Below are 12,595 nucleotides of genomic sequence, written 5' to 3'. Positions count from 1 at the left end.
CATGAACTTGGCTTACTGCAACCTCCACCTCCTGAGTTCAAGTGATTCTCTGCCTCAGCCTCCCGAGGAGCTGGGATTACAGGCACCTGCCACCACGCCCAGCTAATTTTTGTATTTTTAGTAGAGACGGGGTTTCACCCTCTTGGCCAGGCTTGTTTTGAACTCCTGACCTTGTGATCCACCTGCCTCAGCTTCCCAAAGTGCTGGGATTACAGGCATGAGCCATTGCACCCAGCCCATTCATAGTACTTTTTTATTGCATGACATTGTGAATTTTGCTTTTTTGGGTACTGAACTTCATTGAGGTTGTTTCCAAGTGTTTTGGATATTATTCTGGTCACAATTAGAAAACTGAGGATCAGTTTGCTCCTCCAACACTAGCTTTTAACTAGTTATAACTATACGTTGTGTGCAGTTGCCTTATTCAGGGGCTCATTTAGTTAACTACTAAGGGTACAGTGGTCAACTTCTGATGGTAACTAGCCAGCACCTGTGGCATGTGGTCTGTCTGTCCACTGTGGGAAGGGGGAACATGCAGCGCTCCCAGCCCTGAGTGGGCCACAATCCTGGCCCATCCACTGTGTCTGGTGGTCTCTCCTCCCTAGGGTGGCTTCCTCTCAGGCACCCAGAGTCAGTCTCAGCAGACACTAGACGTGTCCTCTGCATGGATCCGGGGTCCTCTGGGCAGCTGCTTCCCCCAGTCTCTGCTCTGCACTTGGCCTCTGGGAGCTCCTGCCTGTGATTCTCAACAGTCTACACAGCTCTACAGGGTCCTCTGTCTCTGGCGCAGCTGGAGCCTATCCTTACGCAGTGAGCTGAGGCCACAGCTAGTCTCACTGCCTGTGCTCGGCGGGGAAGTGATTCATTCATCAGGTAGATGAGCAGCCCTTTACTCTGGGAAAGTCTGTGCATGGGTGGGAGAAGGACAGATGAGCCCTGTGTGAATATTGCTCCCTGGAGCCCACAGCCCGATGGAGCAGGTGACGGCAGGGAGCTAAATAACTCTCAGGAAGCATGAGGTCCTACCACTGTCACCTCTCCCACCTCCAGAGCCACGTTGCTGGCTCCAGAGATGTCATCCCTCCATATTGGACTCTGACAGAGGAAGCCTGAGCAATCTCAAGGCTCCAGGTCATGGTAGTTTGGCCAGTATAATATGGTTTGCTTAAAACCAACACTGAGGATAATGATTGTACTAATCAAAGCATGTGTTTCAAGTTCTGTGTTTTAAGCACTGTGATTATCCAGGGCAGTTGTAAGCATGTGGGTGACCCAGAGAAGAAGGAAGAGCTTACTTGGGTTAATTTGTGACCAGAAACATTAGCAGGCATTAGTCTCAAACTTGGTAAAAGCAAACCGAGTCACAGGTGGATGAGTCACAAGACGAGGAAACCCCGCCAGTGACTCATTTCCGGGAGGAGACAGGGTCTGTAGAATTCAATGGGGCAAGAACTGAAATAAGCCAAGCGCCTGGCCTCCCCCTTTTTTGTTTTCCTTCTCTCTCCTAACCATGCCCACACCCTCACACCCCCGTGAGCCCACATCTGTGGACCCACACAGCCACACATCTCTGGCCACATGCCCATTCTCTTGAAATCAGAGAGGCCCACAGACTGCACAGCCTTGTCCTGCACAGCAGATAGAATGAATAGTGATGAATGGATCTATATTATTTCAAGTCTCCTACGTTTCATAATCATATTACAATATTAATTCAGCAGTACATTTCTTGTTTTTTCTCCCCTTCCCCATTACATTGGCCTCCTGTCTGTCCGGGATTCTGTCTGTGTGAACTCTTTCCTCTATGTCCACTATTGTCCCTGCCACCGATGGCATTTGTCGCCTCTCCCCAGGCAGCCCCTCCAGTCTCTTTGCATGTTCATGGACTTTAGGTTCATGATGGCAGTGCCTCAGCTCCTGTGAATGGAAACTGTACTAAGGAAAGGGAGGGCCATGCCATGTTCCTGATACTCCATGGCTCCTTGCATGTGTGGTCACCAGGCGCCTACGTGCCTTCCCTGAGTGAATGAATGAGTGATGTGGACTAGGAAGCTGCACTAACATGGATGTTGTGCCCTCAGCCTGCTCGCTCATAGAGTGTGTTAAACGTGAGAGGTGGAGAGGGTGGCAGGCAGGTCGAGGACAGAATAGAGGATCTGAAAAAAGGCGAAGGATCGCCCAGGCCCAGAGTTATCAGGCTTTTGTCAAGTTTTCACTGGGGACATTCCCCACTAGACCCGAACTTCAAAGATCATTGTTCACCCAGTACAGAGTGGATTAGGTGAGTGACCTCCGGTGTGGCCTGGGCAGCATTTGGGATGGGTTCTAGTGATTAAGGTGGGTCAGGTTGCGTTATTGTGAAGGAGGCAAGTGGCAGCTGAGGCTGACCTGAGGGAAATGATGATGATAACGCAGGCCAGTGATGCAGTGGGTTTGGTAAGAAGAGGAAAGAGGTTACTGGTGGATTCTAGTATTCCTAATCTGAGACTTGGCTGAGGTCCTTACCAAATAAGATGGAGTAAACGGGAATAAATGGCTTTAAGAATTAGAAGCCTGAGGCTCGGCACGATGGTTCATGCCTGTAATCCCAGCACTTTGGGAGGCCGAGGTGCGCTGATCACCTGAAATTAGGAGTTCAAGACCAGCCTGGCTAAAATAGTAAAACCCCTGTCTCTACTAAAAATAGAAAAAATTAGCGGGGCATTATGGCTTACGTCTGTAATCTCAGCTACTTGGGATACTGAGGCAAGAGAATTGCTTGAACCTGGGAGGCGGAGGTTGCAGTAAGCTGAGATCGTGCCACTGCATTCTAGCCCAGGTGACATGGTGAGACTCTGTCTCAAAAAAAAAAAAAAAAAAATTAGGAACCTGAATGTGCTGTTGGAGACAGTATGGATACATCATTGCTTACAGACCTGCAGTACACAAAATGCTAAAAGATTTCAATCTGAGTAGAGGTGAAATGAAATGGAAGCATGGATTTTTTTTTTTTTTTCTTTTTTGAGACAGAGTTTTGCTCTTGTCACCCAGGCTGGAGTGCAATGGTGCAATCTTGGCTCACTGCAACCTCTGCCTTCTAGCTGGGATTACAGGTGTCTGCCACCATGCACAGCTAATTTTTGTATTTTTAGTAGAGACGGGGTTTTCACCATGTTGGCCAGGCTGGTCTCGAACTCCTGATCTCAGGTGATCCACCCGCCTTGGTCTCCCAAAGTGCTGGGATTACAGGCATGAGCCACTTTGCCTGGTCAGAAAAATGGATCTTAAGGAAAGAAGGAAGATCATCAGGAATAGAGACATGAATGCATATATTAAGAATGATCATTTCCTCTTAATTTCTTGAAAATATTCACTATCAAGTAATATAACACTATAACACTTTGTAGGGTTTGTAACATATGTACATACCTGAGACAACTATAGCAGAAAGAATGAGTAGTGGAGATGAATGAATCCATATTATTTCAAGTCTCCTACATTTTATAATAATATACCATATTATTTCTGCCATACAACTCAGTAATAAAAAGAAATGGAATATTGACGCACATGATAATATGACCGAACTTCAAATAATTATGCTGAGTGAAAGAAACCAGAAAGAAAATCATATATACTATTTGATTCCACCGATGATATTTATAGCCAGAAATGGTTTAATTAAAAAAGACAGATCTTAAATCAACAAACTAAGTTTACAAATTTAGAAATTAGAAAAAGAATGAACCAAACCCAGAGTTAGCATTATAAAGGAAATAATAATTATTAGAAGAGAAATAAAATAGAGAATAGAAAAACAGCAGAGGCTGGACATGGTGGCTCATGCCTATAATCTGAGCACTTTGCGGGGCCAAGACAGGAGGATCACTTGAGGCCAGCAGTTTGAGACCAGACTGAATACAGCAAAACCCTATCTCTACAAAAAGTGAAAAAACTAGCCTGATGTTGGGGTGCACTCCTGTGATCCCAGTTATTTGGGAGGCTGATGTGGGAGGATCACTTGAGCCCCAGGGATGTAGGTTGCAGTGAGTCAATATCACGCCACTGCACTCCAGCCTGGGCAACAGAGTGGGACTCTGTCTCAAAGAAAGAAACAAAAACCATAGAGAAAATCAGCAAAACCAACATTGATTCTTCAAAACTATTAAACTGACAGACTTCACTAGTGAATTCTAATAAGCTTTTAATGAAGAGTTAATACCACTACTTCTCAAACTCTTTCAAAAACTTTCTTGACTCTTTTTGTGAGGCCAGGATTGCTCTGATATCCAAGCAGAGAACGATACTACAAGAAAATAAAGCTACATACCAATATCCCTAATTGATGCAAAAATCCTTAACAAAACACTAACAGAGAATTCAACAGTACCTTAAATGGATTACACACCATGACCAAGTTGGATTTATGTCTGGAATGTAGGAATGTTTCAACAAATGAAAACTGAACAGTGTAATACATTGCATTAATAGAATGAAGGGGAAAAAGACACATGATCATTTCAATTGATACAGAGAAAGCCTTTGACAAAATTCAAAGCCCTTTCATGATGAAAACACTCAGCAAACTAAGAATAAAAGGAAAATTCCACAATGTCATAAAAGCCATGTAAGAAAACCCCATAGCTTGGAAGTTCTAGCCAAAGCAATTAGGCAAGAAGAAGAAATAAAAGCATCTGAACTGTAAAGGAAAAAGTAAAATAATCTGTGTTTCCAGGTGTTGGGATCTCACTGGTAGAAAATCCGAAAGATTGCACATAAAATTAAAATGCCAAAAATAAAATCATATCAAATTTCTAAAATTTTGAAATTTACAGTTGTACAGTAAGAGACAGTATAGATTACAGTCCGGGAGATTTCAAATCAAGTAGTAAGAGACTTGCCTTACAGCGGGTATAGGACAGTTTATAAAGGAGGATGTATTTTGACAATTTCATGATTGACTTAAAAATTTACATTCTTTTTAAAGACAATCAGAGCTGTTTAAGCTGATTTTTCTATAGGTGCTTGGTTTAATTTCACTGAAACTCATGACAAAGATATAAATCTTACATTTTGTGGGGCTTTTTAATGATTATAGCTGGTGTTTCAGGGATATCAGGATGTCTTAAGTTTTGGCTACATGGTTATATAAGATTGGCCTTGGGGTATATCTGAAGTGTGTTTTTAAATTTTTCTTTAACAGTACTAAAAATGAATTCATCAAAGAAGCAGAATACAAAATCAACAGGAAAAATCAGTTGCATATCTATACACTACCAATGAACGATTCAAATCCAAGGTCATGAAGAATTATTCCCGTATTTTCTTAGAAGTTTTAGGGTTTTCACTCTTAGGTTAGATTTTTGATTCATTTTGAGTTAATTTTTTGTATTTATGTAAGTTAAGGGTCCAAGGTCATTATTTCATGATGAGTTAATATCTAGATTTCCCAAGACCATTTTTTGAAAAGATTGTCCCCACCTTATTCAATGGTCTTGGTGCCTTTGTCAAAAATTACTTGATCATATGCAGTCACGCACCACATAACAACATTTCTGTCAACAGCAGACTACATATATGATGGTGGTTCCACACAGTTATGTAACACACTGCACAGGTTTGTAGCCTAGGAGCAAGAGGCTGTATAGGCCAGATGTGTCGCAGGCTACAGCATCTAGGCTTGTGTAAGCGCACTCTCTGATGTTCACACACGCAATCACCTAACGACCCTTTTCTCAGAACAATGTTGAGCAATGCATGGCTGTATGTGCAAGTTCATTTCTGGGCTCTCTGATCTAACCATGGGTCTGTATGTCAGGCACCTTTTAAAATCAGAAGTTCCTTATTTAATATTTGATTTTATATCCCAATTTTTAAAAAATTTTCTATATTATAACCCCCATTTGTAAAAACATTTATGTGTGCCTGTGTCTGTGTGTGTATCTGTGTGAGAGAGAGAATGAGAGAGAGAGAGAGAGAGAGAGAGAGAGAGAATATGTACACCTATGGAAAAATAGTGGAACTAAATGAGATAACATATTAATGGATGCTATCTTTAGTTGAGAATATCACGTGTGGTTTGTGTATTCTTCTAAAAACTTTCCTTCCCCACATTTTCTGGAATAAACATGTTTAGAAGAGTTTTTTAAGTGTATGCTACTTGGCCTTCCCTGAAATGCGAAGGGACAAACAAACACAAAAGAATGTTTGAGAGCTGCGAGCTGCAAGAAAGATGAAGGTTCTGTTTAGTTTGATTGCCTGGGGTGAAGGGATATGAGACGGATCCTGGGAGTCGTGAGGTCTGGAAGCCACTCACACCCATCCCTGCTTTGTCCCCACAGGTCTCAGCTGACTCTGTTCCAGTCACCCAACAAAACCTAGTTCCCCAGCAGGGAGCGGCCCCACAACAGAGGTTCAGCGCCACATATGGATTGTGTCCGCCTGGTATGTTCAAGATGGGTCTCTGATCGTTGCCCCTCCTCCCCTTGTCTCCATGAGCTTCTCCTTTGCACTTCCTGGTTCTTCATTCCACAAAGAAGCATTGGGTGCCTCCAGCATGAGGCCCTGTCCTCCTGGAGCCTTCCTGCTGGGCTGGTATCAAAACACACGAATGAATGAGACAGCCAAAGAGACTGATAGAAACCTTGAGGGAGACTTGAGTGGGACAGAGATGGGGCTGGTGAGGCCTCCAGGCAATGGTGACTTTGGGCTGACATCCAGAGGTGGGCAGGGCCAGAGGTGCAGAGAGCCAGAAAGAGTGCTCCTAGGAGGCTTCCAAAGAAACAGTTGCCGGGGGCAGGGGTTGGGGAAGATGGAGCAACGGCAGGGGGCTGCTGTGGGGAGAGATAGGTGGGGGCAGATCCCACACAGAAGTTGGATTTTGTTTAGTGAGTGATGGATGTCCCTGAGATGTTTTCAGCAGAGGGCCACCAGCATTGGATGTGCATCTTGAGTGCTTACTCCGAGACTGAATCGGAGCAAGACAGGAAGCAGGTGGAGGGCCTTGAGTGTGAAGCCCTCCTCTGGGATGTTCTGTGGTGTCCCACGATGTCATCTGAGCCCCCAGAGAGGGAGCAAGAACCTCACCTGAGGTGTGCTTGACTGTTGTGTTCGCCTCTCACTTCTTTCCCTCTTCCCCCACCGCGTGTGTGAGTTAGGAATTGATTGTTGCATGCTCCCGGGCTGGCAGGTGTAGCAAGCAGTGGTTTTTAAAATTCGTTTACAAATTTGCATTTCTTTTTCTTGACTAAGGGCCACAGGAAAGGCCTGCCTGAGGGCACACCCTCATTGCATGCATGGGCTCGTCAGGAGCAGAGCATGGAGAAGGAAGAACCTAGCCTGAAACTCATCTGTAAATGCACCTACTGCTGCAGTTGGGGGTCAAGACCAGAGAGCTGGAGGGGAATAGGAAGGACTCAAGACGTATTTGGAGTGTGGATGGATGACGTGTGGGGAATGAGGACGAAGAGGCACCAAATTCAAGTGCTCAGGGTAACTTGAGCCTCTGCAGGGACAGTGTGTGGCAGGGCAAGCAGTGCACATTTGGGGATTCTAGCACATAGGTGACGCTTGAAGCCTCTGTCTTGGGGGTGTCCACCAGGAAGAAGCTGTAAATACTGAGAAGGAGGGGCACAGCTGAGCCCATTAGGATTTGCTCTCAGAGATGATAGGCCAGGGAGACAGGACTGCAAAGGGCTGAGCAGGAGCAGTCCACAGAACTTCCATCCTAGAGGGGAGATGCCCTTCCAGCCGCAGGGAGCAGCCCACAGCAAGTGCCAAGGACTGAGACGTGGAAACGCCTCGAAATGTGCATTTCTCTTCCTGTGAATGAGGTCAGGAATCTGTTAATGACACAGATACCATGTGTACACTGGTTCTGCTAGGTCTTCTTCACTCGTAGTAAGAGGTTAGCTTTCTTTTTTTCAAATCGAGTCACATGAATTCTTACAGATTATAGGATTTCACTCTGTTGCCTGGGCTGGAGTGCGGCAACAGGATCATAGCTCACTGTAGCCTCAACCACTTGTGCTTAAGAGAGCCTCTCACCTTGGCCTTCCAAAGTGTTGGGTATAGGTGTCAGCCACTGTGCCACATCCAAACTTCTAATAAAAATTCCCATACAAGGACAGGCATGGTGACGCACACCTATAATCCTAGCACTTTGGGAGGCCAAGAGGGGTAAATCACTTGAGGCCAGGGGTTCAAGACCAGGCTGACCAATATGGTGAAACCCCATCTCTACTAAAAATACAAACATTAGCTGGGTGTAGTGGCATGTGCCTATAATCCCAGCTACTTGGGAGGCTGAGGCAGGAGAATCACTTGAACTCAGGAGGTAGAGGTTGCAGTGAGCTGAGATCACGCCATTGCACTTCAACCTGGGTGACAGTGAGACTATGTCTCAAAAAAAAAAATTGTCGTATATATTTCCAGTCATTTTGTGGTTTCCTATGTTATAATTAAGTCATTGAGCCATCTGGACTTTATTTTCTTATAAGAGGAGAGTAAGGAAAACACTTTATTGTTTTCCAGCCACCTTTTAGTTGCCCCAACACTATTATTAAATAGTCACATTTTTATCAGCAAAATGAATCACTATCATCATGATACATTATTAAGTAAGGTTTGTGTAAGTTGGGTGTTTTGGAGTATCTTTCAGTATTAGTAAAGATAATTCAGAAATGTTGTGAATAGCATATAGATAGGTTATGGTCTATTTTTTCCTTTTGTTTTTACTCATTCTGCTAAGCTCTGCCTTTTAACTGCGGAGTTTCAACTATTTTCAGTTAACACGGTTACTGACAAGAAAGGATTTTATTCTGCTCTTCAGCTATTTGCTTTCTTTATGTCTTATATATATTTTGTTCCTCCCTTACCACTTTTTGAAAAAACTTTATTTCTTGGCATGTACCGTTTTGACTCCTTTTCTTTTCTGCATATTTTTAAATGCATTTTCATTTTTTCTGAAATATATTGTTGTATAAGTATATATACATTTAATAAATATATATATTTTAACATATACTTATTTTAATATGTCTTAAAGATATATATCACATATATATATATATATATATATATTTTTTTTTTTTTTTTGGAGACAGAATCTGATCTGTTACCCAGGCTGCGATCTCACCTCATTGCAGCCTGTGGCTCCCAGATTCTAGCGATTTTTCTGCCTCAGCCTCCTGAGTACAGGGAGTAGCCACCAAGCCTGGATAATTTTTGTATTTTTTGTAGGGACAGGGTTTTACCATGTTGGTCAGGCTGTCTCAAACTCCTGACCTTAAGTCATCCACCTGCCTCGGCCTCTCAAAGTGTTGGGATTACAGGCATGAGCCATGCACCCAGCCTAAAATTTATTTTCTTACTGCTTTCCTTCAAGATTACAATAACCTTCTTCAGTGTCTAAAAAGGTAGTTTTATAATACCGACATAATTTCACTGCAGTCCAAATACTGTGCCCCTGTACCGCTCCGTCTCTCCAGCTTTCCGTTGTTGCTGCCATAGATCACATTTTTGCATGCTGCGTGACCACTAATGTAGATCTTCAGGTCGTGCATATGTGTCCTGCAAGGTTGACTTGTGATGGTTGATTTTGTGTGTCAGCTTGGTTACCCAGATTCTTGGCCAAGTGTTATCCTAGATGTTTCCGTGAAGATTATTTATTTATTTATTTATTTAGATGGGATTAACATTTAAATCAGTAGACTTTGAGTCAAGCAGATTACCCCCATCATGTTCGCAGGTCCCATCCAATCAGTTGAAAGCCTCAATAGAAAAAAGACTGACTTCCACCAAGAAAGAGCGCGTTCTGCCAGCAGGCAGCCTTCGGACCTGAGCTGTGACTCTTCCCTGTTGGCCTATCCTATACCTTTTGAATTTGCCAGCCCCCACAGTTATGTGAACCAGTTCCTCAGGATAAATCTCTCTCTCTCTCGAGTAGGGGCCCCTAACCCCCAGGCCATGGACCAGTACTGGCTGTGGCCTGTTAAGAACCAGACTGTGCAGCAGGAGGTGAGCTGCAGGAGAGTGAGCATTACCGCCTGAGCTGTGCATGCTGTCAGATCAGCGGCAGTGTTAGACTCTCATAGGAGCGCGAACCCTGCTGTGAAATGCACACGCAAGGGATCTCAGTTGAGCACTCCTTATGAGAATCTAATACCTGATGATCTGGCACTGTCTCCCATCACCTCCAGATGGGACTGTCTATTTGCAGGAAAATAAGTTCAGGGCTCCCACTGATTCTACAGTATGGTGAGTTGTATAATTATTTCATTAAATATTGTAATGCGGTAATAATAGAAATACAGTGACAATAAATGTCATGTGCGTGAATCATCCTGAAACCACCCCCATGACCCAACTCCAGTCCGTGGAAAAATTGTCTTTCAGGAAACCAGTTCCTGGTGTCAAGAACATTGGAGACCTCTGCTCTAGAGAGCCCTGAGTAATACAGAATTTTTAAAGATTTGAAGTTCTTTTAAACCAAACTTAATCTCCAAGTAACAGCAATAACAAGATTATATTTCCACCTAACATAATACAGCTATCCTGTATACAACTGAAAATGCACTAACCCTTTCTCCAGAAGAGGATGCAAAGTCCTTGAGTGGCATTTACCCCTCTCCTTGATACCCTCGGAACATAAATACTACAAAGTGAACAGTACTTAAATACTATGATATACATTCAAATATCTTATGTCACATAACAAGGGGATAAGAGAAGGAAGAAAACACAGATATTTGCTTAACATATATTTACACGTGAACACACACATGTAACACAATAAGGAAGAAATAACGACTACAATCCTTGTTTCCTTGGCTGGTCATGTCGTAGCTGGTATTTATAACAAGCTTCTTTCACTCTGCATTCTGTATTCCCTGTGCTCTCGCTAAGCACCTCACTGGTCATGGCTCTATGCCTGGTAGACTGAACCAACCTTCATTCCTGAAGGGTCTGAGCTATTAGTGGTCTTGCCTTAATTGGGCTGTTGTGGTTTTCCATTGACTTTAATCACCAGGCATGGTAACACTAAGAGATGCCCTAAGGAATCTCCTGATTCTAGACATCCTCTTCCTTACGTCCATTGTGGAATAACAGTCCAATTTCCCCTTGGTGGTCAGAACCAATCAATCCAGCCCACAGGGTTTGTGTAACTGGTTTTTGCCTGTTGACTTAGAGGCATGAGGAACCCAAAGTGGGCAAGTGGCAGTCTTAATTTCAAGTTAAATGGAATCACTGTTGTGTCTCCTCATGGAATCATTCCTCCCTCTGAAACTCAGAGCTCTAGCAAAGTGTAAAGTTGAGGAACCAGGCAGCAAAAATTTTGCTAACAGGTCACTAAGAGTAATGTGGAGTGGGGCCATTCCCACTTCCACCCCTAGATTCCTGGACACGTGAATCCTAGCAATGGAAGAAACAACCCCATGTATTGGATGATAATTCAAAGCATAGACAGTCTCCTGGAGAACCTTGTTGCAGCCCTGCAAGGTACTGCCACTCAGCTGACATTACACATGAGTCTTCAAAAGATCATATTCCACCATCCTATCAAGCCAACAGCTTTGAGATGGTGAGGAACATGGTAAGACCAGTGAATTCCATGAGCACAGGCCCATTACAATGGGCTCTTCATTTGCCGTGAAGTGAGTACCTCAATCAGAAGCAATGTTATGTGAATACCCTGACTGTGGATGAGGCATTCTGTGAGTCCACAGAGGATAGTTTTGACAGAAGCATTGTGTGCAGGGAAGGCAAGTCTATATGCAGGATAAGCTCCTCTTCCAGCAAAAATGAGGCCCCCTCCATGATAGAAATGGTTCAGTATGAGAATCAACTTGCCACCAGATACCTGGCAGATTGACCCTCTGAATGGTGCTATGTCAGAGACTCAGTGTTGGCCTCTGCTGCCTATAGATTGGGCACTCGGTAGCAGCTACAGGCAGGTTGGCCTTGGTGAGGGAAATCCATGTTGTTAAGCCCATCCATAACCTCCATCCCTGCCACCATGCACACTTTGTTCATGAGCCCATTGAGTGGTGACAGGGGTGGCTGGGGAAAGAAGCTGGCTGCTATCCACAGAACAGGTCATTCTCTCCACCTGATTATTCAAAATTCTTCCCTGCTGAGATCACCTTTTGTGAAGATATTTGTGTCATATGGGGGACAAATATCTTCATGTTTTTTACTCATTCAGAGAGGTCTGTCCACACACCTCTTTTCCAGACTTCCTTGTTATCATTTGCCTTCTGAGTCTCTGACCATCCAGCCAAATCATTGACCACAGCTCATGAATCAGTATATAACTGCAGGTCTAGCCATTCTTCGCTCTGAGCAAAATGAACAACCAGGTGCACTGCTCAGAGTTCTGCCCCATGGGAGGATTTTCTTTTTTTTCTTTTTTTTTTTTAAAGACAGTTTCACTCTTGTCGCTAGGCTGGAGTGTAATGGTGCAATCTTAGCTCACTGCGGTATCCGCCTTCCGAGTTCAAGTGATTCTCCTGCCTCATCCTCCTGAGTAGCTGGGATTACAGACCTGTGCCACCACATTTGGCTAATTTTGTATTTTTAGTAGAGATGGGGTTTCACCATGTTGGTCACGCCGGTC

General features: G+C 43.8%; 1 protein-coding gene across 2 annotated transcripts in view; it reads left to right on the top strand.

Moving 5' to 3' along the window:
• Window positions 1–12,595, top strand: part of TNFRSF10B (TNF receptor superfamily member 10b) — a 30,780-nt gene that overhangs the window by 3,519 nt on the left and 14,666 nt on the right. For both annotated transcript variants that reach the window (XM_017549734.2, XM_017549735.2), the window contains exon 2: window positions 6,321–6,423. In XM_017549734.2, the coding sequence (XP_017405223.1) occupies window positions 6,321–6,423 (103 nt within the window). The remainder of the gene's footprint in view (window positions 1–6,320; window positions 6,424–12,595) is intronic.

This window comes from Cebus imitator, unplaced genomic scaffold, assembly GCF_001604975.1.
Source record: "Cebus imitator isolate Cc_AM_T3 unplaced genomic scaffold, Cebus_imitator-1.0 Scaffold221, whole genome shotgun sequence".
Classification (NCBI taxonomy): Eukaryota; Metazoa; Chordata; class Mammalia; order Primates; family Cebidae; genus Cebus; species Cebus imitator.
The sequence above is the reverse complement of the archived record's forward strand: the minus strand, read 5'-3'. Positions and strand labels throughout refer to the sequence as shown.